This window comes from Arvicola amphibius, chromosome 14 (genome assembly GCF_903992535.2).
Source record: "Arvicola amphibius chromosome 14, mArvAmp1.2, whole genome shotgun sequence".
Classification (NCBI taxonomy): Eukaryota; Metazoa; Chordata; class Mammalia; order Rodentia; family Cricetidae; genus Arvicola; species Arvicola amphibius.
Window position 1 is genome coordinate 57,421,309 of NC_052060.1, and position 25,436 is coordinate 57,446,744.

The 25,436-nt window shown below is 45.0% G+C and overlaps 1 protein-coding gene across 1 annotated transcript in view; it reads right to left on the minus strand.

Annotated features, from left to right (window-relative positions):
• The window catches only part of Ak5 (adenylate kinase 5), a 151,007-nt gene that overhangs the window by 117,073 nt on the left and 8,498 nt on the right, over positions 1-25,436 (minus strand). Inside the window, exons 3-5 of the mRNA XM_038310900.1 lie at positions 22,848-23,015; positions 21,601-21,770; positions 21,400-21,513 (exon numbers count right to left, since the gene is read on the minus strand). Coding sequence (XP_038166828.1) covers positions 21,400-21,513; positions 21,601-21,770; positions 22,848-23,015 — 452 coding nt within the window. The remainder of the gene's footprint in view (positions 1-21,399; positions 21,514-21,600; positions 21,771-22,847; positions 23,016-25,436) is intronic.

Below are 25,436 nucleotides of genomic sequence, written 5' to 3' on the forward strand. Positions count from 1 at the left end.
ACATTAACACCAGTTCCCTCTGACTCCGAGAACCCTTTCCTTAGTACTAATGAGAGGACTACTTTAAATTCTTCTCTACAGGCAATAGCGGAGGCTATCTGGGCATGGTGGCACATACCTGCAAACTCAGGTACTTGGGGCAGGGGGCAGGGCTGAAGCCGAAGGATTGTGAATTTGAGGCCAGCCTGCATCACAGAATATGACTCTGTCTCTTACAGAAAAAAGCTAAGTCTCGGCAATACAGGAAACAGCAATTGCAGTCAGTTTGAGGATATATGTTTAGTACTTAATGTTCTTAGTGTTTTCCTGTGCATCTCATATATGAGAGCAAGTGAAGAAGACTCATTCAGTATTCTGCTCGTTCAATCTGCAATCACCATTAACTCTTCAATATATTCCTACATCTGTTTAAATGTTCTTCCACCCATTTGTTTTACTTTGCTTTAAAAAAAAACAAGTCAGGTTGTGAACATCACCCATAAATGGACATAAAGGAATCTGCTTCCCTCTAAAAAAATTTATTGAACATATACAATTAAGCAACTACTATACAAGACGAAAGAACTCAAATACATTCTCCTTATTTTATAAATTTTGAAGTCCCTACCCACAAGGAGCCAATATAAAGTAGAGAGGAGACACACGAAATCATCACAATAAAACTGTGTGGAAATTCCACTATGTTGGGATTCAGTTCTGAAGTAAATGCAGCCAGGCGCTCAGGTGGAGGGGAGGCCTGGAGAGCCAGGGACTGGGGGAATCTCTGAGAACATGGGAAAATATGGAATGTCTTCTTTCCTTGGCAAGTTCCACGGCCCTGACTTTCCCATGGCAGGCTGAGTAGAAGGAGGAAGCAAAGATTTCATGCCCGAGTCTATGTTGTGTGGGCAAAGATGAGGGACTGATGACATCATCACCTTTCCACCACTCACTCTGCAGGGAGATTTGGCTGCGGGCTGCACCAAGTTCCACTGGGCTCAAAGTATTTACAAAGTAGTTTGTGGGGCTGGAGAGATGGCTCAGTGGTTAAAAGCAAACACTTCTTTCCTAGAGGACCTGAGTTTGGTTCCCAGCACCCACGCCTGTAGGCTCTTATGTACCTACAACTCCAGTTCCAGGGACAGTTGATGGCTCTGGCTCTGGTGACACCGGCACTTGAGCATACATCACACACAGAGGAACACATGCACACCTTCAATCCCAGCGCTCGGGAGGCAGAGGCAGACAGATCTCTGAGTTTGAGGCCAGCCTGGTCTACAGAGCGAGTTCTAGGACAGCCAGGGCTACACAGAAAAACCCTGTGTCAAAAACAAAACAAATAAGCATACAATCAAAAAACCTGAAAAAGTAGTTTGTACTCTGGCATTTGGCTACAAGTGGCTCTGATCTAATGCAGAATGTGGTGGGTTCATGTTGGGAGCAGTGAGACCGCAGATCCTGAATTTCTTGTAATCCCCTGATCTGAGTGCCTACAGCTGCTCTGAGCACGAGACCTTCAGGAGTTCCTGATGGCAGGAGAGTGGTTTCTGGTGGGTTTGGCTGGGGCATGGCTATCTCTATATAATCTGCCCCTGAACACAATAAAGGGGGCATTCTTGGGGAATTCAAGGATGACCGCTGTCGTTGTCTCTCTGTCTGTGTGAGTCTTTGTGTTTTTTAACCTCCTGCCCCTTGCCCAGATCTCGTGAACTGGGTTCAAGTGCATTGAATGCAGACACGGAGGCGCGGTGCACGGCAGGTTCAAGGTTTAGAAGCTGATGGCCTAGTGCCCATCAAATTGGAAATAGCACACAGTTCCAAGGGACAACCAATGAAGGAATCACAATAACATATGACATCAGGATTCAATTCACCATCCCATCTCTCAGCCTTTAAACACAGTTCCATGTTTGGTTCATGCCCAGGAAAACATCAACATCTCATTGGGGGTTATGTAAGGAAAGCCTGCTTCTTCCCCAGTGAAAATCAAGCCAATGATACAAGTCTCTGGCAAAGGCCTTGAATCCTCGCTCCTGTTCCCAGACTGAGACAGGACGATATCATGTTAAAGGCTACCCAGAGCTACAGAGGAGGTCAAGACCAGCCTGGACAGCTATGCGAGACTGTGTCTCAAGATATAAAATTCTAACAGAGCTGGGCATAGCTTGATGGTAGTAAACTCACCTCTCAGATCCAAGGTCCTGGGTTCAGTTCCCAGGGTCTGACCCCTCTACCAAGAGATCTAATAAATGGCTTGGGAGTGTTGGGGTTCTACAATGGAGGGTGGGGACTGGCTCTGTGGAAGGAGACACTTGCCACCAAGTCTGATAGCCTGAGTTTGATCCTGCGGTCGCACATGGTGGGAGGAGAGCTGGCATCTTGCTAGATGGCCTCCGGACTTCCACGCACATGCTGTGGCATGTATACACACACTCACACACACACACTCTCTCACACACACAGACCTCACACATCTCTCTCTCTCACAGGGTGGGAATGATTTGGTTTTGGGACACAGGGTGGGAACTCAAGGTCTTTAGCTCTCCTGTCTGTAGACGGGGTGGGGGGGACGGGTTCCTTTGAAGAGGGTTTACATCTATGGATGGTCAGACAATTACCATTGTCTACTGATTACGACACCCAGGACACCGCCTCAGCGGGGCAATAGGAGAACCATGGATATTTAACTGTGGTATATAAGATGAGCTATTTCTGCTACCACCCACTTATACGCATAAGTGAGACGGTTCCCTGAGGCACATGTGAACATTATTTGAAGTCTTATGGTATGGCCACCACAAGCAACACACACACAAACATGCTTTTCTAACACATTGCCTGCTAGTTGAGGTTTTAATGTTTAGCACTGGTGGATGAAAACCGCTATTTTTACGAAAGTCAAAGAAATTATTTCTGAACGTTCTCGATGCCTATTTTCAATGCACCCCCTTCGGTGAGTTCTGGCAAGCTAATCCTTGGTTGCTATCTCATTAATAATTGGATAATTTTCCAAGGCTCTGTCAGCCAACAGCTATTCTAAGAATGGGTCTTTCAAATTGTGCTGGTGCTACTGAACAGGAAGGGGGCCCCCTTTCTATCCCAAGACAGAGCTAGAGCGCAGAGGTGAGCTCTCCAGCAGATATTTCCACCAGTAACTTGCGGCATTTTCCTTTTCTTGTTGGGAAATATGAGTGACTTGGGAAGAAACTAATACGTAATTTAACCATGTTCTAAATGTTTCTCCTCTCTCCTCCCCTCCCCTCTGCTCTCCTCCACTTCTTCCCCTCCCTCCTCCCATCCCTTCTCATCCTCTCTGTTTGCTGTTCTTCCCTCTCTATCCCTTTTCCTCCAATCTTCTACCTCCCTCCTCTCCTCCTCTCCCCTCTGTTTCTCCCCTTCACCTCCTTCTACTCTCCTTCCCTTCTTTCCCCCTCCTTTCTTCCCTCACCATGCACCACCCTATTCCTCCCCTCCCCTCCTCTTCTCCTTTCTCTCATCTCCCCCATGGCCCCTCACTATGTATACATAGATATCTATGTATCTGTCTATATTAGGGGTTTATACAGACTCGTGGTGGCCTAAAGGAGAACATATATTAGAATAGTTGAGAATTCAAGTAAAACATTTCTGGGTAAAATTCCAAAAATATTCATTATTAAATTTTAACAAAGAATCACAGATATAGGAAGGTCTAACAGAGATTTTCAATCCATCCTTTTTCTGTTTGTTCATTTATTTATGAGATCATTTGGTAGATATTAAGTGTCTAGTATATGTGATAGATTTTTTTTTTATTTTACAAAAATCCTAAAATTTGGGAGTGGGAACATAGCTCAGTGGTGCACTTGCCCCATATGTGTCAGGCCTGGGGTTCAGTTCACACACACACACACACGCACACACACGCACACACACACACACACACACACACACACACACACGCACACGAGCATGCACACGCGCGCAAACACACACACACACATTTTCCAGATGGGAAGAACCAGGTTCCAGATGACTTCCAATAATTTGTTCTAATGTTTAACAACTGATACTTAAAAGATTTTTGTCATCTGTAATTCCAAGGTATTCTTTTAACTACAAATACATGTACCCAGGAAAGAGGAATCAGACAGTGCGCTATTATTTTCAATCAATGGGAGATATTCAGGAAGCAATGGCTATGAGACGGACATGACAGTGCACGCCTGTAAAGGTGCACGCCTGTAAAGGTACACGCCTGTAAAGGTGCACGCCTGTAAAGGTGCACGCCTGTAAAGTCAGGGTCGACACATGCTCGGAGCTAGTGCAGTCTCTACAGTTTCAGGCCAGCGAGGGTAGCGGCTCTATGACTCACAAAACAGAGACAAAGAGATCAGTCTGAAGAAAATAAGCTTTCGAAATACACAGAGAGCTTTACAAAGCTGAAGATGTGCTTCTGCCTCTTAGGGAAGCAAACTTCACTGTAATATGATGTCCACTGGCAAGTATGCTACTGCAGAGATCGTCTGGCTGGCAAATTCTAGCCCTTTGAGTCTAGACTCACCTGTTATCTGTTTCATTGTTGCTGCTGGCTTTGTTCATTTATTTGACTATAGGATGGAACAGCTCAGGGAGAGAGTATGGTGCCAAGGGCTTGGGTACTTTAATAAAGACCTCATGTACTCACCCAGTCCGTCCATCCCAGCCAGTCACATGATCCCTCCAGGACTCAGTTTTCTAATGCACAACATGAAATCAGAGGCTATTGATTTTGCTTTCATTTAAAGGCTTTTAAAGTTTTGTTGATAATCTCAAAAATCTCCATAATGCAGAAGATGTACTCTGACATTGGCTGATGGAGAAGCTGCTAATGGTCACTGTGCACCTGGGTGTGTTTGATGCTGCAGTGACCTAGTTGCTCTCAGAGACAGGGGCCACCAAAATTTGTGACTAAGTGATTCTCTTACAAAGGGTTCTTTACAGCACGAATGGGAATTTGTTTAGGCTAGGACACACACACACACACACACACAGAGAGAGAGAGAGAGAGAGAGAGAGAGAGAGAGAGAGAGAGAGAGAGAGAGAGAGAGAGAGAGAGAGAGAGAGAGAGAGAGAGAGAAAGAGAGAGAGAGACAACATAATAAATACGGCAGTTACAAGCTGCTCAGCATTAGTGAGCTGGTTGTTACCCACTTCTGAGGCAAACACGTTGCGTCTGCCACCTACCCCACCCCATCTTTAGACCAAGTACCCATGACCACACATTTTATCAAGGCTGTTAAGGAAAAAGATGTTTCCCTTCCAAGTCAAGGTTTTATAAACATCAGCGCGGTCATCAAGAAGTTAGATAAAGTAAGGATGACTTACTACATAAAACACGGAAACCTGCTGCAGAGTGAACAGGGACGCTGAGTTCCACGGCTTTGCTAAATTTAGTGAATTATTTTTGATGTTCATTCTATAGATTATTTTAGGATTTTCTAGCTAGATGATCAGGTAATCCACAAATGCAGATCAACTTCCTTCTCCCCTACACTTACACTTTCTCAACCTGTGGGTCATGACCCCCTGGGGATCAAGTAGCCGTTCCACAGAGGTCACATGTCAGATCTCTTGCATATTAGACACTTACGTTATGAGTCAGAACAGCAGCAAAGCTACAGCTCTGAAGTAGTAATGAAATAATTTCATGGTTGGGGTTCACCACAACATGAAGAACCGTGTTAAAGGATCGCAGCATTAGGAAGGTTGAGAACCACTGTGTTAAGAGTTATTTGGAACTTCTAGTTCAATGCTAAACACAATAGGAAGTGGATATACAGCTGCAGTCCCCAGTCTTAGGAGGAAAACACACACTATTTCACCATTAAATATAGTGTTAACTGTGGGGTTTATAAAACGCGTATTTTGTCAGGCTGAATTCCTTCCTATTTCCAATATGCTAGACTCTGCCCACCCTCGCCTCGGTAAATCGTTGTTGAGTGTAGTCGATGCTTTTTCTGTCACTGTCTAAGAACACAGTCTATTGTACTAAGACTTGTTTGGGGGGCTGATTTACTCTGGGGAATGTACTCGTGTACACCATGCTTTACACAGTTGTTGCACAGTGTTTCAGATGTGTCTACTACTGCTCCAAGTGTCTTCCTACTTCTATTTTTATCTAGTTGTTATATTAAGCTATGAAGACAGGCATAGAATTTCTAACTCTGAGTGTGTGCCCATTTTATTTCTGTCATTAATTTATCTTAAAAATGCTTGTATATAGTTTAAAGCATTTTTATTAAGTGTATAGACTTTTATAATTTACATGTAATTAAACACATAAAAATACAGCTGTCGGGCCAGGTGTGCTGGCGCATGCCTTTAATCCCGGACCTCAGAGACAGATGCAGGCTTATCTCTGTAAATTTGAGGCTAACCTGGTTTACTTAGCAATTTCTAGACCAGGCTGGGCATCACAGTGAGAAAATACAGCTGTATGTACTCAAAGGACTCAGAGAAGTAACTGTTCACATCCGGACATGTCCCTCCACCCCAGCGACCCTCCTTGTCTTCTGCAGCATCACTAAGGTTAGCAAGTTTTCCTCTGTTGGTGTTTGCACGCTCTATATTCTCTCTCCTTTCTTCTTGACCCCTGTCTTTATTTTTAAAAGCACTATTATAAAAAACGAAGCATATTCATTTATACTCAAACAATAAAGATCCCATTTGAATATTCCACTAGAGGTGGGCATCCTTCATAGCATACACAGCCACCCTCTTAATTCCTTGGGTAAATGCCAAGCTTCATTTTCCCCTTGTCGTATGGGTACCCTTTACCGGGGACCACTGCTTACAAACTGCGATGTGCTTACAGTCGTGGTATACTGGAGTGTTGGGAGAAGAGCATTTTGGGTTTCCCAAATATATGACAGCCAGCTCATTTTGACTTTATTTTTGGGTAATTACTTAAGATACTCAAATTAGAACTGCATGTGCGTTTTCTCCAGGAATCGTCATTCAGTAAGGGAAAGACTGTTAAGGGGAATGGGGATGGGTAATTAAGGAAACAGTCACTTATGTTGGAGGGGATAACTATGCAGGAAGTACTGGGTGATAACCAAGGACAACCTTTGGCAACTCATCCTTATGAAGCAAGCATTCTGTGGAAATGAACAAATGTCTGCTTGGTGAGAAAGATGGTGTGGCTATTGAGGAATTCCTGTACACAGAGGAGCTGTGAGCAAAAAACGTATTTGAGGCACGCTCCGCCCTCCGCTCCGCCCTCTGCCCTGTCCTCCGCTCCGCCCTCCGCTCCGCCCTCCGCTCCGCCCTCCGCTCCGCCCTCCGCTCCGCCCTCTGCCCTGTCCTCCGCTCCGCCCTCCGCTCCGCCCTCTGCAAGTCTCACTAGTCTGCTCCCCACCTTCCAGAATGCACTCATAGGTTCTCTGGACTTCTGGCTTCTTGCTGGTTTGGATCAAGGGCGAGCATGAACAGGACATGGGAAGGTGGCAGAGGGAAGGTAGATGTTTATCCCCTAGCTCTAATAAAAGGCCGCCTCCTTCTTCCCAAGGAAGGTCAAGGCTCCTGCCTGTCACCTTCTTCTGGCATCTTTTTATCATGGCTTCAGATAAAGCAGTATCTGCTTCTTGGACATCCAGGCCTTGAGATGGAGAAAGGTCTCTCTTCCATCAGCCGTGCGGAGTGTCACTATCTCCTTGAGCATCTTGCAAAGGTATCCTAGGCACAGCCTACTAACCACCCTTCTGCTCAGTCTGTGGGTGTGCCCTTGCTTCCCCACGGAGCCCCAACAATACAGCCATCTGCTGAACCACACGCACTACTGTGATTGGGGCTGTGGACAAGTTTCAAGTTGGAGCATAACTTTCTGATAAGGGAAGAGGAGAGCACAGCCACCAAGGCTTGGTACCCGAAGGGAGGGCGTTCAAGAGAGACTAGGGCTAGCAGCTTGTTTAGATTACCAAAGATGAGTAGAGATAAAGAAGGGAAAAGTGTATTGATGGGACGGTGGTAAGGCTAGACCCAACTAGCTAGATCAGACTGCACGGGACAGATTCCTCAGAGACACATGTCACCCAAGACATCAATACTGGGAAGATGTCTTTTGTGGGAGTCCTGTACCGTAAGGGGGTGAGACGATGAATGTGGGTACAGATGTTGGGATAACTGGGTGTGCATGTCTTAATCACAAATTTAATGCTATTACGACTAGACAGCCTGCTCTGTCACTACGGACAACACATCCCTGAGAATCACTATCAGATACTACGTTTAAGCTGCCGTGGAATTTGTGTGTGTGTGTGTGTGTGTTTGTGTGTGTGTGTGTTGAATCAAAAAAATCAAAAAAAAAAAAGAATCAACTTTGCTAAGGATGTGTAAACTTGCAGATTCTTGGGTTGCGCTCACAGGACTTCCTCAGTCTGTGAAATAACATGGACCAAATACTATTTGTGGTTTGTTTAGAGACAAGGTCTCATGTAACTCAGGCTGGCCTCCAACCTGCTATTTAGCCCATGTTGACCTTAAACACCCGACTCTCCTGCCTCCACCCCTCAAAGCTGGATGTTGGGCATCTGCAGCCATGCCTGGTTTGATTTTTAAACAGGATGCATATTCTGAGTGTGGTGGCATGTCTGTAGTCTCTCATGGAAGTTGAGACAGGAAGATTGTGAGTCTGAGACTAGCTATACCTACAGAGTGAGTTGCCAGGCTAGCCTAAGATAAAGCAAGAGTCTGTCTCAAAGATCAAAATAAATAATAAAATAAAATAAAAAGCAAACAAGATATTCACCTACTTGTGAGACAAAACGTTTTGGAGAAACGCATTTGTGGACAATAGTCACCAAAGCCTTCCCACTAGGAGAATGATGTGATGGTTTTCTTGGAGGAAGAGTTGGAGTTCATTGCGAGATTATAACATAGATTTTAAGCATAAGGGTTAAAGGTGGATGAATGATGTATAAGTCACGAGCACAAGGCACATTGTATGCAGTGAGAACACAGACAAGGAAGAGGACAAGAGGGACCAAGTTCTTGGCATGAACAGTGAGAAGAAAGGAACACAAGGGAAGGCGGTCTGAGTAAGGGAAGGTGATGGCTGCTTCCCGAGCTTTGTGGTACATGTCAACAGGGTTTCTTTTGAAACTTGGTCTTGCTCCTCAGCCAGGCTGGCTTCTACATCTTGATCACTCAGGCCTCTGCCTCTAGTGTGGTTGGGATTACAGGTGTATATACTGCTACACTTGACTCAGGTTTGTCTTTGTTTCTGATTTACAGCCACTGTATTCTAAAAAAAAATCCCATCTGATTCTCCGGCCCTCGAATATGAGTTAGTCTTGGTGACTCACCCCTAACACATACACTAAAAGACAGAAGTGTCACTGTCTAAAGCGAGGTTAGAATATGCGGCAGGGCTTCTTTCTGGCTCTCAGGGTTAATACTTTTGGAGCTTGTGCTCCCTGGGGACTATAATGTCCCAGCCTCTAGCTTCTGGAGTCTGCCCAAAACCAAGCATCAGGCATCTGCGTAAGTACAACACTGGGTGCTGCTCACTCCAGGCACTGCCGTAAGACAGCCTCCTAGAGATCCTGAGTCAAAACCAACAAAGCTTGTTGTTCCACATAATTAATCCCTGTGTATTTCAGTCAGTGCTGTAAGCCATAAAGAGTGAGGGTACCATGCTTTGTCGAACCCAGCCCCAGTGTGCCCGGCAGAGTCAGGGCGACTTTGATTTATGGCTCTACGAAGTTGGGAAATTACCTTCCACTTCACAGAGGTTGGTTATGAAACTCTCATTAGCCCCTGGTTTTAATGGACTTAGATTGTATCACAGCACATTGCAATAAAAATAAATGAATAACTACCTTCTAATATAATTTCACTCTCAAAGTCTAATTATTGAATAATTATAAACAAGCTTCTAAGCCATTAGTTCTAAGGAAAGAATCGAGATTTTATTTAATATTTTGCATGGAAGTGTTAATGCTTAGGAAAAATATTGTGTAATTAAAATTAAATCACTCCCCCTTAAAAGCAAATCAAATTTGTCTCCCTTAGGAACAGCAAATCAAATTACTAGTCTGTCAAATCATTTTGTTTCACTATGCAAGTAGGGCAGCAACACCCTTCTGGGTATTGATTATCCTTTATCTCTAAACTTTAAAAAAATATTTATCTAGTTGGGATTTTTTTCATATGTATATTCTCAGTCACTCAAACTCAGGACCGAATCTGTTTTTAGACTCCCTTTTAATTACAAAGCTGAGGGCAAATGATAGGCACAACAGGAAAACACTAGAAAAAGAAGGGAAAAAAAAACCCAGATCACCATATACAGCTGCTCTGCAGATCTCACCAGATCACCGTATACAGCTGCTCTGAAGATCTCACCAGATCACCGTATACAGCTGCTCTGCAGATCTCACCAGATCACCATATACAGCTGCTCTGAAGATCTCACCAGACCACCATATACAGATGCTCTGAAGATCTCACCAGACCACCGTATACAGCTGCTCTGTAGATCTCACCAGATCACCGTATATAGCTGCTTGGCTGATCTCACCAGATCACCATATATGGCTGCTCTGCAGATTTAACCTCTTTAACCTACAATGCAAGATGAATGGAGTCCACAAGGGCTGTGTGAGCTCAGAGGCCACGGCCCTCCTAAGCAGTTACTCCAGAAGCCTGAAGGATGTGTACATGTCGTCAAGTTCATGCTTAGTATCTAGATGACACTGGGTCTAATTCCCAGTATCATAAACATATTCTGGCACAAGCCAGCACTCAAGATGGGAAGGCAAGAGGCTTACTGCAAGTTCAAAGTCAGCCTTGGCTAACCCAGCCGGTACCAAGCCAGCCTGGGCTAACCCAGCCAGTACCAAGCCAGCCTGGACTAACCCAGCCAGTACCAAGTCAGCCTGGGCTAACACAGCCAGTACCAAGTCAGCCTGGGCTAACACAGCCAGTATCAAGCCAGCCTGTACCAATTTAACCTTGACTACATTGCAAGACCCTACCTCAGAATACATAGACAAACAAGAAGCAGAAGCTTGAAGGGATGAGAACAGTTGAGCACAGAGGTGTCTCAGGAGGGTGTTAAAGACCCTTCACCTTAATCCCCCACCCCCGCCACCACAGCCAGCACAGCACAATCTAAGCGTCAGCGTTCTTGGCGCTGGCTATGGCTAAGCCTCAGCCTTTTGACTATGAACATTCCACTGCCAAGCACTGAGCACACCTCAGAGAAGAAAACACCATGGCAACCGCTGCCTTAAACAGTTGGAATCTGCATTAGAAGAGCTGCCACTTCCATTACTCCCTTTGCCAAGCACCTTTGAGTCTGGCTTAGGAATGCTGAGCCCTGGATTCCATGACTGTACGGTACGTGTAGTCGTGGGGGTGAGAAAATGGGGTACAAGAAGAGGAAGTACATCCTGTTTTAGGTAGGAGAAATGCAGCTCCAGCGATCTTCTACACATAAACTAGTGTCGCAGCCCCATGTTGTCGGCATCACCCACAATCCACAAAGGACTTACACATCTTTGGAAACTTTCATGTGGTACGATAATAATCAATAGCTAGCATAACTACACAATCCGTTCAGAGCAGCCGTCCTGGTGCACGCCTTTAATCCCAGGACTCGGGAGGGAGGCAGGGGCAGGTGAATTTATCTCTGTGAGTTTAAGGCCAGCATGGTCTACAGAGTGAGTTCTAGGGCAGCCAGAGCTACACAGAGAGACCCTATCTTGAAAAAGACAAAACAAAACAAAAATTCGGTTCAGTTTAAATCATTCTTGGAATCTTACAAAGGTAAAAATAGGTTAGTTAATAGAAAAAAAATCAGTTTCCACACTAAAACACAAGTGAATGTAACTATTAGTTATTTCCCCTGCACCTGACTCTCTTCAATACTCTGGGTGTGTGCTTACGTGGTTTGCAGTGCTGGGATGTGTGTTCAAAGGTTACATAAGATCCAAACATACTTGGTGCAAAAAGCAAAAGGCTTGGGGTTAGAAAGATAGGTCAGTTAGTCAAATTCCTCCTTCACCAATATGAGGACCTGGGTTCCATCACCGATATGAAAAGACCAGCTGGGGAATCGGAGACAGGAAGAACTCTGGACTCACTGGCCAGCCGGTTTAGCCTACTCAGTACACTCCAGGTCCCAAACTACAGCTCTGCTTCTTAGAAGTGCTGGGACTTTGCACAGGTTTATAGAATATCCATTCTTCACAGAGAAATGTCCTCACTTTGTTTGCAGAATCGACATATGTTTGTGTAAAAATAGATAGGTTCAGAACAGTGTCCGGTGCACAGTAACTTGTCCATGCGTGTCCAATATGATGTGTCTATCATTGTTACTAATGCATCATGTTTCCCCTTTCCCCATACTAATCAAGCAAACAGCAAGCTCTGTCCTTCAGTGCTTCACAGATGTACAGCAGAGAGGTCAGGACTCCAGTTTCCAACAGGCTGAGTTTCTAGGAGAATCTGAAAAGACTGGAGGGGGCTATCTCAGGGTTGTCATTGTTGGGAGCACAGGCTATCCTGAGAACGAAGGAACAGCCTCTGACATTCAGGACAACGTGGAGTCAGAGTCACAGGAGTGGTGATCAGTCCGTGGACTGGGCTCTGTTGGCAGAGGTCATAGCTAAGGCCAGGGCAGCTGAGTGGGGCTGTGGGATATGGATTCGAAGGCTTTGTGAGGGCTAAACTGAGGGGGGACAGTCACAAACTGAAGAGCATCTCCTTGTCTGAGCACCAACTGTCACTGATGAGCTTCAGGAGTGTGTAGTGGAGCCACCAAATCTCCAGAAAACTGCTTTCTATTTTCTAATCTTCCAATTTTAAAATTTGGCATGCATTTTTTTTTCTAAAAAACAGTTTGCAGCCCACACTCAGCCTGAAGACTGCCTGTTCATAATCTCTAGGGTAGGGGAAGCTAGTGGTCTCCAATCCATGTCTGCACCAAGACTGGAACGCCAGCTGCGTCCTTGCTGACAGTGGGTGAGAGGGGTCTCATAACTTTCTGAATCTCAGTTTCTTCATCTGTAGACTGCAATAAAAACATCTGCCTAGGAAGCGATGTGATAACTTAAGCACACATGATATACATCATGTTAAAATAATACTTTGCTTGGACCAAAACTGGAATACAAATATAGCCAAGCATGGTGGCACAAACCTATAGTCTAAGCCCTGAAGAGGCTGAGTAAGAAGGATCAAGAAGACTTTAAGGCCAGTCTTGGCTATACAGTGAGACCATGCCTCATAACCAAAACTGCTGTAACAGAACATAGACCAGCACAGCCAGACAAAATGAGCTGCAACCCGATGCCACTGAGCTGCCTAATTTGCACAACAGAAATTGCAGGATAAGAAATGGAAATCATATGCACAGTAGCTCATCCCAACCCACTGAGACTCTCCCCAAAGGGAGGAGCCCACGTCACATGCAGGCGGCTTTTCTGTTACTGCCATGCCTGTGAGTTTATTAAGCTGGATAAGTGTGTTCTATTTCCCACTCTGATATAGAGGTCAAATTCTTTCACCAGCCCATCCAAACACACACACACGCACACACACACACACACACACGCATACACCCATAAGCGTGCATGCATGTGCTCACACAAACACATACATGTGACTGGTACAGTCTTCCATCTTCCATTTATCCTTACTTGAGACCCTATTGTTGCATCCAAAGACCTCCTGGCTCCTGCTCATACTTACTGCCTTGAGGGGTAAGGGACCCAGCTTTTGCTGAGAGTCATTCCTCATCCATTCTCTCTCTCTCTCTCTCTCTCTCTCTCTCTCTCTCTCTCTCTCTCTCTCTCTCTCTCTCTCCCTCTCCCTCTCCCTCTCCCTCCCCCTCTCCCTCTCCCTCCCTCCCCCCTCCCTGTAGAGGACTAGGGATCTTTCTAGTCAAAGGCCTCCCAGTTTCTGTGGACATGTGTAGCCATTGGGAATGATTAACCTGGCCTCTTTGAAAGGCATTTCAGTGAAAATCCCCTTCCCCAGTAACCAAGGGTCTCTGGCCAGGGTGGCTCCATGGAGGGTTGTTAACTCTCCCAGCAAAGGATATAGCTGATGAAGGAAGAACTGAAGTAACCAACAGGACATTAGGACTTTCTTAATACTGCCCCTAGGAGCTCTAGCCAGCCTTACAAAAGGTGAGTCTCAGCCACCTCCATGGTCTTAAAGACCCAGCAATAAATATTAATTAGTAGTGTTCCAAAACAAGATTTTACCATCCCTGACCAGAGTTGTCTTCCTAACCTGGTTCACCTGGGAACCTGGTGCTCCTGAAGGCACACAGAGTTCATCACCAGGTGCCCAGCATCAGCCTGTTTGAAATGGACGTGGTGCGTCTTATCAAACACTCCAATGTAGTCAAACACTAGAACATTACTAACATGGCTTACCTGTCTGATATACAACCCAGTCTGCTCAAGCTGAGGAATAAGAGAGCCACACTGGAACAATAAACCTGTCAGAAGCTTACTCTTTTTCTTTAAAGGAAGCAGCCTAAGGTCCCATGCAGGCAATGCCATCTGTAAACCTGTGACCCGCAGCTGCTGCTTCTGCTCTCAGATTGTCCTTACGGGACATGACCTGGATGACAGGCTGGTCCTTACCTGTGCTATCCAGAAAATACTGTCTTAACTACCACAAAACCCCTTTAAGGTACTTCATTCTTTGGTAGAAATAATTTGTCTGATTTTAAGTAAATTAAGTAAAGTCCCCTACATTGTTACTGGGAAAAAAAGTCTCCATCACAGCTCAGTCACATCCACCCTCAGGTTTGCCCCAGCCTCTCCCACCCCAGTCTTCAGAACATACCCTCTAAGCCTTCCATCGTGCCTCAGACCGCAGAGGACTCCCAGGAAGTCATGAGACAATTGAAATTGGTATCTTCACAAAAGCTCCTGAAAGTGCAAATTCGCTCTTCCGTGGCGCGACACGCTTCTGCCATCCTGCTTCAAGGGGTGAAATCCCTTCTTGCCACTCCTGCTGCTATGTGTTTCTTTTCCCAGTGCCCATTTTCTAATCATTATTTAGATGAGCGTAACCATGGCTGGCTCCACTCATCTCTCCTTCCCCCTTTTTTTTTCTCTATTTCTGGCCCTGGCCTCTGTCAATGGTTAATCAAATCTATTCCTTCCAAAATAAAACAGATTCAATTCCAAACGACTCTGTATATTCCATGGAGAGCCAGACTGGAGTCCCACTCAAAACCTGCTTACTTGGGACCAAAATGTCTCACTTTTTATTTTCCCCATCTGACGTGCAACCATGACCTCCATCCTCCGGAAGCCAGTGGAAGAAGCTTTCTACAGTTCCACCTTTCTGTGTGGGTCTGCATGTATTTCTGCCTCCCACACTGGGTGGGAGCCTTACCTTGGTAACCATCCTTCCCCATACCATGCTGGCTCAGGAGAACATGGCCTGTATTTTCAATACTCTGGCCAGATTTCTTTCTCTTTAATTCAATAGTTCTGATTCTAGATGACATTTAGACAAAGCCTTCAACCCCTATCACTGTAAGAAACACTTCCTTTGAGCCCCTGGACCAAGCAATGTGGACCTTCTACTAAATCTGACCCTAAGGGTGGTTCTCTTTGCATGGTACACTGCAGAACCCTTTCTAGGAAGGCTGGACCAGTGTGCTACCCCTATTCATTTCAAATAAACCAAGAAAAACTCGCCCAATCAAGACTCAAGACTCATTTGTAGCTCTATCGTGGGTGGGAGAAGCATTTGGAGGGAAGAAAGATCAAGACTGAGAGAGAGTAGAAAGTGAACAGGTCCTCCATGAAAATGTGGTCCAGAAGTTATCCTTAAACAAAACCATAGCTGTGTTCTGCCCAAATGGTCACAAACAGCCAATGGCATAGCCAAGCCAAATCAGCCACAACCAAATAACAGAATTATTTCCATTTATATGATATGAATGCTATAAAACACACTAAGGGGCTCATCCTCATTGCCCAGGACTGATCAATCTGGAGTCTTCTCATTTACATGGTGGGGGAGCATGCTGGGTTTTTGAATACAAAGTAAGTTAACCTAAAGAAATGCAGAGTCCTCCACAATGGAGGCCCTCACAGCGCACTGTTGTCTATTGGTGGTTCTTGCGCTAATACCTCAGGTCTTTTGTTCCCTGCAATGTAAAGTTTTCTATACTGGTATAATGGGTGAACTCCTTCACCAATCCACCAAACATCCCAACATGGGCAGTATATAGAATGAGGGTTTTTGTTTTGTTGTGCTTTGTAAAGACGCTTGAGAGTGCCTTAAATTTGTGGTTGTCTGTATCCATGGCTGTGTGGGTGAATCAGACTGCTGCAGGGCCTCGGTGAAGGAGGGCTATACTGTCAGGGCAGCGTGTCTGCAGTTCCACAGTTCTGAAGAGCCAGGCTGCCGGCGCATCGCGGCATCACGTGTGTCCGGAGCTCAGCACCTGCACTCTTAGGAGGAGCTTTTCCACGGCTCATTTTGGAACTGGGTTGTTCTCACCCCTAGGTTAACTTCAACTAATCAATTATTCTTCAGGCAGGGAGACGAGGGGGATGGAGGCAGGATGTGCTAATTAGTGGGCTTCCAAATTTTCCTGCCCTGTAGTGTTGAGCGTCCCTGGACTCCAGCTGCCGGAGCTCTGGAGTGGTTTCCAGCCATTCTCAGAAGTACAAAAGCCTTCAAACGGAGGTTTAAGGCCAAACTCAGAAGGCAAGCTAAAGCAGAGCTGTTGTCGGCAGCCTTGGCATCTGAAGGTGGCCTCTGAGGGTTTAATCAGTCAGTTTGAAAAATAGACTGCAGAAGGAATAGAGTCTTTGCCATCACATCCTCTGACAGTAGGGAAGAACCAGTCTTCCCTATCATAAATCAAAGGTTTTTGTTCCTGTCCTTGTTGTTTTTGATCTTGCTATGGCCCAGTAGAAATCATCACACCCTCTGGCCATGCACTTCCCTAGAGCCACAACTCTGCAGGGAACTAGAGGATTGACTCAGTTGCCCTCCTGAGGTGGTGTTTCTGAAGGAGAACACTGAGGTTAGCAGAGTCAGCACTCACCAGCTCCACTGACTCCAGAACCAGCCCCACTGGTTCACAAGAAGGCCTGGGAAATGATTCAAAATGACTTCCTATGCATTTATTAAAATTGTTCCTTTGTGTGATATCCAAAACTCTAGTATTTATTTTCTACTCCAACCCATCCTATGTCTGATAGAACCCTCTGAAGTAAAGGAGCATAATGAGTTGATGAGACAGGGGTGAGGGTCCCAAGAGAGGGAGAAGGAAGTAGGCCTTCAGAGTGAATGAATCCGCTCTGCCTCAAAGAGCACAGAAGAGAAGCCTGTGTCAGGAGGCAAACCACAAATGCACAGTAATTTCATCAAGGTCAGCCAAACACTGAGAGGAATAGGTTACAAAACAGGCAATTGGGCCATAATGCTGTAAGCTGCAAAGGAAAACAGCTAACAAAAACAGCACAAGGTTTTATATGGAACACTAGAAATTTTCCTTTAACAACACAAAAGCAGACCTATTACACACGGCAACATGGCCATGGTTATGTGTGTCGGTCAGTTTTGTCAGCCCGGCACAGTCTAGAATCACCTGGGAAGATGCTCTCAATGAGGGACTGCTTAGATCAGGTTGCTCTGTGAGCGTGCTTGGGAAGGGTTTTTCCTCACTGGCTTAATTGATAGGGGTGCATCCAGCCTGAATATGGGCAACACCATTTCATGGGCTCAGCTTTGGACTGCATGAAAGTGAAAACAGCCAAACAAACCTAGCTGATCAAGTAGGCACATATGTGTTAGTCTCTCTTTTCACATAGATGTGGTATAACTAGCTGAGTTTCTGCTTTGACTTCTTCAAAATGATGGGCTCTGACTTGGAACTATAAGCTGAGTAGACTCTTTCTCCCCTAAGTTGCTTTGAGTTGGGGTATTTACCACACTAACAACAGAAATGATACTAGGACTCAGGGGTAGAAAGATGAGTCCTAGTATCTATTCATCCCCAAAACATCTGTATTTGAAATTAAAGCTGAGATTGATAATAAATTTATATATAGTTACATATAGAGAATAGCCAATTTGTAAAGAAAGTGAAGTATATCCATCAGCTTTGCATCACTATAAGGGATTGCCTGACAGACAGGCTAAGTATCAAGTGGAAAGGTATAATCTGGCTCCCAGTTCTGGAAGTTAGAGCCTAAGATTGAGTGTCCTCACTATTTTGGGTCTGTGGCATGGTGACCTGTCCTTATGGGAGCACATGTCAGAACGAGTGTCACACCACAGTTGGAAGAGAGCGTACAGGAGGGACCTTATAGGACCTCGCCTCCAAGGACTTGAGCATCTCCCACAAAGCCCCACCTGTCACAGGTTTGCAGAACCTTCCAATACCTCCATCCTGAGGATTAGACAGTTATGTAGACCTGTGGACGATGTTACCCATATTCAAACAACAGCAAGATGGGAATGTCCTTCCTTGATCAGGATATAATTTAGATTTCTTTTATAGAAACCACAGTATTGGAAACAGATAACAAGCAAAATCACCGACGAGAGAAAGCATGAGCAGACTCATGTCTACACATCGGTAGAGACATATTCCAATGGGAAAACTGGCTTCCCAAGGCCAACCAAGCCTGCTCCCACCCTCTTTGGTAAGGACCAGGTAAAAACTCAGAGAACGCATGCAGAGGACACTGATTACTCTTCTACAGGCTTAGCAGATGGGAATGCATGGCCTCGAAACACCTCTGGGCTGAGCAAGAAGCCCTGCAACCGCCCGACACAGTTCTTACCAGACACAGTTGATTCTGTGATGCCAGCACACATCTTTAGACACCTCCCCTGCTAAAGAAGGTTTGATTTTACCTAGCCCAGTCTTGTGCCTCCAGTGTTTTAGTGGCAGGGAGGAACGAGAACTTGACTTTCATTTGTGGTTAGCCAAATGTGAGGAGTCAGAGCTGGATCAAGTGAAGAGAATTCTACACACACCCAAGGTGCTGAGCTTTCAGGTGACACCATCACACACCAGGCTTCCGAATGACATGATCACACTCAGTGTGTGTGCCACCCTGAGTGATTGTGTGCTGCGTGGGGGAGGAAGGAGGTGGACCCTCTCTGCTGGGCCAGAGAGGCAAATAGGTATAGGCTGCAAAGTTTCCTCAGCCACGACAAGGTCGCCCACACCTATCTGACCAGGTGGACAGCATTTCATCTCCAAGACAACAGCATTGCCAAATTCTCAACAACACCAGTGAGCACAGTGCTGGGTGTCAACAACACCAGTGAGTGCAGTGCTGGGTTTCATTTACACCAGTGAGTGCAGTGCTGGGTGTCAACAACACCAGTGAGTGCAGTGCTGGGTGTCATCTACATCAGTGAGTGCAGTGCTGGGTGTCATCTACACCAGTGAGCACAGTGCTGGGTGTCATCTACACCAGTGAGCACAGTGCTGGGTGTCATCTACACCAGTGAGTGCAGTGCTGGGTGTCATCTACACCAGTGAGTGCAGTGCTGGGTGTCATCTACACCAGTGAGTGCAGTGCTGGGTGTCATCTACACCAGTGAGTGCAGTGCTGGGTGTCATCTACACCAGTGAGTGCAGTGCTGGGTGTCATCTACACCAGTGAGAGCAGTGCTGGGTGTCATCTACACCAGTGAGTGCAGTGCTGAGTGTCATTTTTAAACTGGGACTTCAGACCTTCATGCCCCCTTCCTCACAAACTGGCTGGAACTTGTATGTGATGATAGCTATCATTTCAACCACACAGTTAGGAAGGGAATATGCTTAATGTTGAAGTAGAATTAAATTCCTGGATGCCCACTTGGTGATGGAAATATCTGCACATTTGATGTCAAAAGTGGAAAAAAGAGAAAAAGATCCTGCAGGAGCTTCCATTTGCACAATGTGAGGGGAGCAGGATGGGACCAACTCTGACCTTTTATATAAGCCTTTCACCTCTGTACCCACTGAACTCCTGCAGCCTCAGCTGCAGCATCAACTTCCAGTACCGCTGCACAGCCAAAGTGGCTGAGAACTTCAGGATGCAGAGATGTAAGCTTATGAAGAAATTATACCGGATTTTCTCCAGTCTCAGAAGTGTGGTGGAGAACAGTAAGTATAAGCGACTGCAGACCATTCCGAAGGGTCTGCTGGCTGGGATTCTGTGAGCGAGGATGGAGACTGGAGTTTCTGGGAGAGCTGTTCCCGGCTCCCCTGGATGGGAGGGAGCCATCCCTGTATGGGAGGGAGCCATCTCTGTATGGGAGAAAGCCATCTCTGTATGGGAGGGAGCCATCCCTGTATGGGAGGGAGCCATCTCTGTATGGGAGGGAGCCATTCCTGGATGAGAGGGAGCCATCCCTGGATGGGAGAAAGCCATCTCTGTATGGGAGGGAGCCATCCCTGTATGGGAGGGAGCCATCTCTGTATGGGAGGGAGCCATCCCTGGATGGGAGGGAGCCATCTCTGTGTGGGAGGGAGCCATCCCTGTATGGGAGGGAGCCATCTCTGTGTGGGAGGGAGCCATCCCTGTATGGGAGGGAGCCATCTCTGTGTGGGAGGAAGCCATCCCTGTATGGGAGGGAACCATCTCTGTATGGGAGGGAGCCATCATCCCTGTATGTCCCTCTTCCCTTCACTCTGTCTAAGTGCACTGCATATTCTGGGAGCTGCGAAGATGCTACTCTGGGTCATGGATCTTTTTAAAGATTTAATAGGCACTATATTTCAGTTTTTGTGTTTGTTTAGGATGGATACAGTAGATGCTAAAAAGGCAAAATTAAACCCATTTAGATACATTTTGGCAGCTGGACGCCATGTCAATAAGGAAGCCCAGCATTTCTGACCTCCTCAGTGTGCAGGCACGGTGGTGTAGGGTGACCCCAGGTCCATCTCTCGACATTACCAACTGAGACTTATTTTAAAGAAATGGAACATAAAAAGGCATCTTAGAAAAAATATTTTGAAATAAAGTTTATAAAGATCTATACTTTTAGATAAAATTAATAAATTCTATTATCAGGTCTCATCTTTCTTCTTGGCAGATACTGCCTTCAATTTTTAAACATTTGCCAAAGAAAAAAACCTTTGCCAACACACATTGATGGGTTTGGCTGTTTCTGATCAGAATTCAGAAACAATGCCAAGAAATCATTGTTTGTCTTTATTGCTTAATCTCAAAACTTTAAGTAAAAAGTAGGACATTAAATTTATTTTTAAATAAATTAATACAAATAAGGCTAGGCTATCACTCAGTGGCAGAATGTTTGCTACCCTTGGTTCTATGCCCAGAAACACGTGTGCACACAAGCATGAACACACACAGAGATAGAGAGATAGATGACAGAAAAGGGAGCACACACAAGAGAGAAGAGAGAAATGAATAAAATACCAGAAGATATTCTTACCTGGTCCTCAAACGACAGAGCCTGGGCGACATCTCTTGGGAATCCATCAATAACAATGCCTTCTTCATCAGGTATTTGCATCAGCTTTTGTTTTATCTCTGTGATTGTTGTCTCCTGTAACACAAAGATGAAAACCTACAGTGTACTCCAGGCAGGGACAATTATTTTTATGCACAAGGAAAGAAACTCATGCAGTGATACCTGTGGGGCCAGCTCCCCGTTGGTGATTATCTTGGCGATCAGACTCCATTTTCTGTTGCTGCTGGCACTGTGGATTTTCTTCCTCAGTAATTCTCCCACTGAAATGTACTGGAATCCATACCGCTCGGCAATCTTCAAACTCTGAGTCCCCTTTCCACTTCCTGGGCCACCTGGCATTTGAAACAGGCAAACCTATGACCTTGTGCAAAGAGACGCTCCCTCCACAACAATGACTTAAAACACGTTCAGTGTCTGTTTCTTGTGAAATGAAATTGGGCTTGTATCCTTGTATTCAACACGAGTTTCACAGTGATTTTATATTTTCTTTTTGCATAATATTCAGAAGTTTCTGGTGGCATAGAGCACTGTTCTCCTCCATCTGCTTTTGAATAAGACGGAAAGTGACTTTACTATAGGTACTATGCTTCCACGCATGGGAATACTTCCAATATGTTATCATTTATTTTCCTTCTGTGGTTACTAGGGAATAAACATTTGATTTGTCAATTAAAGGGAAAAAATTCCCATTTGGTATAGGACAATGGTCTGTATTCTGTCAATTATATTTTAAATAAATGCTGATTGGCCAGTAGCCAAGCAAGAAGTATAAGCAGGACAACCATACAGGAAGTAGAGGTGGGTCAATGAGCACAGGAAAATTCTGGGAAGAAGGAAGCCCATTCCTCTGCAGTCCTGACCCAGCCACAGAAGAAGCAAGATGTGACTGCCTTGCTGAATAAGGTACCGAGCCACATGGCTAACATAGACAAGAATAATGGGCTAATATAAGTTATAAGAGTTAATAAGAAGCCTGAGCTAATGGGCCAATCAGTTTATAACTAACACCTCTGTGTAATTTCTTTAGGACTTAATGACTGCAGGAACCAGGTAGGACAGAAACCCCATCAACATTTTAAACAAGTATCTGACTATCTACATTAAAGATTAATTGAAGAAACCCACCAGCTCATAAATCTTGAAGGGATTATTTTCAGTTCATTATAGAGAATTACTGTGATATTACAGTGGAAGTCTAAGAATGTGAACTAGGTGTTAAGTAGAATTATAATTATTCTTTATTGAAAGTTGCTCTAAATATTTTCGTTAGTAGCCATTGACCTTTTGTTTCTGGTTGTTGTCACTACCCAACTCAACACTGGTAGATATGTCACCTAGCTGTTATCTCCGAAATGGAAGCAGGTAAAACAAGCCAGCAGCAGTGGGGAGCTTGATGCTCACTGCCGTACCTATGACGAGAATGATCTTGGGTCGAGGCCTCGTCGGGTCAAAGACCTCATACTCCTCTATCAGCTCTGCTGTCTCAGACAGGTCTGTGTCACTCTCTATGGAGAACTGGTGGATGGGAGGAAGCCGGTCATAGCGTCGATAAGGAAAATTGGAATTTTCAGGCATTACTGCAAAAGAGTAAGATAAAGTTGCAAAGGGGAAAAAGGGCCGAGCAAACCACTTTTCACAGTTGACCAATTAGTACAAAAAGTTGTGTAAATTAGCCAGTCTCTGGAACAAGGAAGGCTTCCTTAGTGGCCAGCAAACGTTTTTTCTTAAAAGTGGCAGAGAGCCGACATTCTGGATTTCTAGAACCACACCATCTCATACTCGACAGCCAAGGGAGCATGGGTTTGGTCCTAGACCACACCTAAGTGAATGAGGGGGCCAGTGTTTTAGGAAAACTTTATTGACACAGACGGTGGGCTGGCTTGGGCCACCTGCACCGGGAAAGGATAACTTCCTCAGGCATCGCTTCAGTGCGCTTCACAGCCTCTGCCTAGATATTCTGGGACTTGAGGACTTCACCCCACATAGACGCCCAGGGACACAGTTCCTGTGTGGAGTGTCCTCTGTTCACTCTGCAGATAGAGACACGCACTCTCTGGGGTGGGGAGTAGAATGCTCAGTGATGCAAAGATCACTGGTCTAACTCGTACTACCTTTTGATGTCATTGCATTCTATGGGCTCAACCCTTAGTGCTGTGGTGCATTGGAAAAGAAGGCCCCCATGGGCTCATCTTTGCATGCTTAGTACCCAGCTGATGAACTGTTTGGGAAGGATTAGGTGTGGCCATGTTGGAGAAGGTGTGGCCAAGTTAGAGGAGGTGTGGCCGTGTTGGAGGAGGGGAGTCACAGGGCTTGGACTTTGATGTTTCAAAAGTCCATATCACACCCAGTGCCTCCTTTTCTCCCTGTTTGCTGCCTGGGACCAGGATGTAAAGCTCTCGGCTACTTCTTCAGCACCATGCTTGCCTGTCTACTTCCATGCTCCATGCCATGATAATAATGGACTAATCCCCTAAACTGTAAGCCAGCCCCCAATTAAATGACTAAATGCTTCATTTTATAAGAGTTGCCTTAGTTGTGGTGTCCTTTCATAGCAGTAGAACAGTGACTAAGATGGATATCTTTAAGTTCGTTGACGTACAATGAAAATATGCACATATGAAGATTTAAATTTATGTCTTCACTGGCAGCAGGCATTTGCCCTTTATTTCCAGATGTGTCTGCATGTGGAGGGTGTTTTAGTAGGAGACAAAGCTTTAGCTGTCTCCTTAGTGCTAGTGGAAGTCTAGAGCCTATGTGCTTGGATATGACGGCCACATACCCACCAGGCAGAAAGGCTATGGCTCAAGTCCTTCCTGGTAAACTCTACAGCCAATGAAGAGGTGGATAAACCCGTTTGGGCTTGAGTCATAAGAAATGATGTGCAAGAGGGGCAGAGTGAGAAGGTAGAAAACAGGCAGAGGTGATGAAATGAGGGCATCGGATCCCACTGACAACATCAAAATGAAGAGTCAAAATACAAACATGTCCCAGTGGTCCAAAAGACAGACCTGGCAAGCTCCAGACAGGCAGACAGATGGTATCAGTCACTGTCAATATATAGCTCACGGCTCCTTCTTTTCTCATGCCAGGCGCTGTTATCGCACCCAGGATACAAAGAGAACCCTCACTACCCAACGATCCTGGCAGGAGGGAGATGGACATCTTCTTGGCCTTCCGTGGAGCTTTTAATAGTTGATAGCTTTCTAAGCACAACACAAAGGGTCACCTCCCGAGGAGATCATCAGCTGGAACTCTGCATTCTCCAGTGCTCTAACATGTTAAATCATTTGCCTAATGACTCACTAGACTTTGATTCTGCTAACGAAGTCTTCAGATGGTGGCAGTCAGTCCTTAGAAAATTGGGGAAAGGCATTGATTATAGTAACCTGCTCTGCCTTAAAATGAAATAATTTAAAGATCTGTCCACCAATCACTTATTTTGCTTTATGGTATTTTCATTTAGGGAAGTAGTTTGCTTAGTTGATGAAAATATTTTATGTGATAGACTGATTTCTAAAGATAATTGTATGTTAGTATGCCATTGTCAATATGCTTGCAAAAATTCATGAATCACTACATTTGTAGAGATATTTAAGTTTGGGGGCAATTACCAATGTTATCAAATTTAACAACCTATTCCACCCATTATGGTTTACACATAGGAAAGGGTGGAGCTATGGTTCAGTAGATAGAATGCTTTTCTCACTTGCATGAGGTCCTCCTGAGTCCAGTATTTTAAAACAAAAGCAAAGATTGCAAAAGATAAATAACTTATAAAACAAAAATTTGTAATCAAAAGATAAATGAATTTAGAAAATGTTTTGCATCATCCTAGCTTATATTCCAGATATAGAACAACATGGTGTAATATTTTCTTTTTTAAAATATTTATTTATTTATTTATTTATTTATTATGGATACAATATTCTGTCTACATGTATACTTGCAGGCCAGAAGAGAGCACCAGACCCCATTACAGATGGTTGTGAGCCACCATG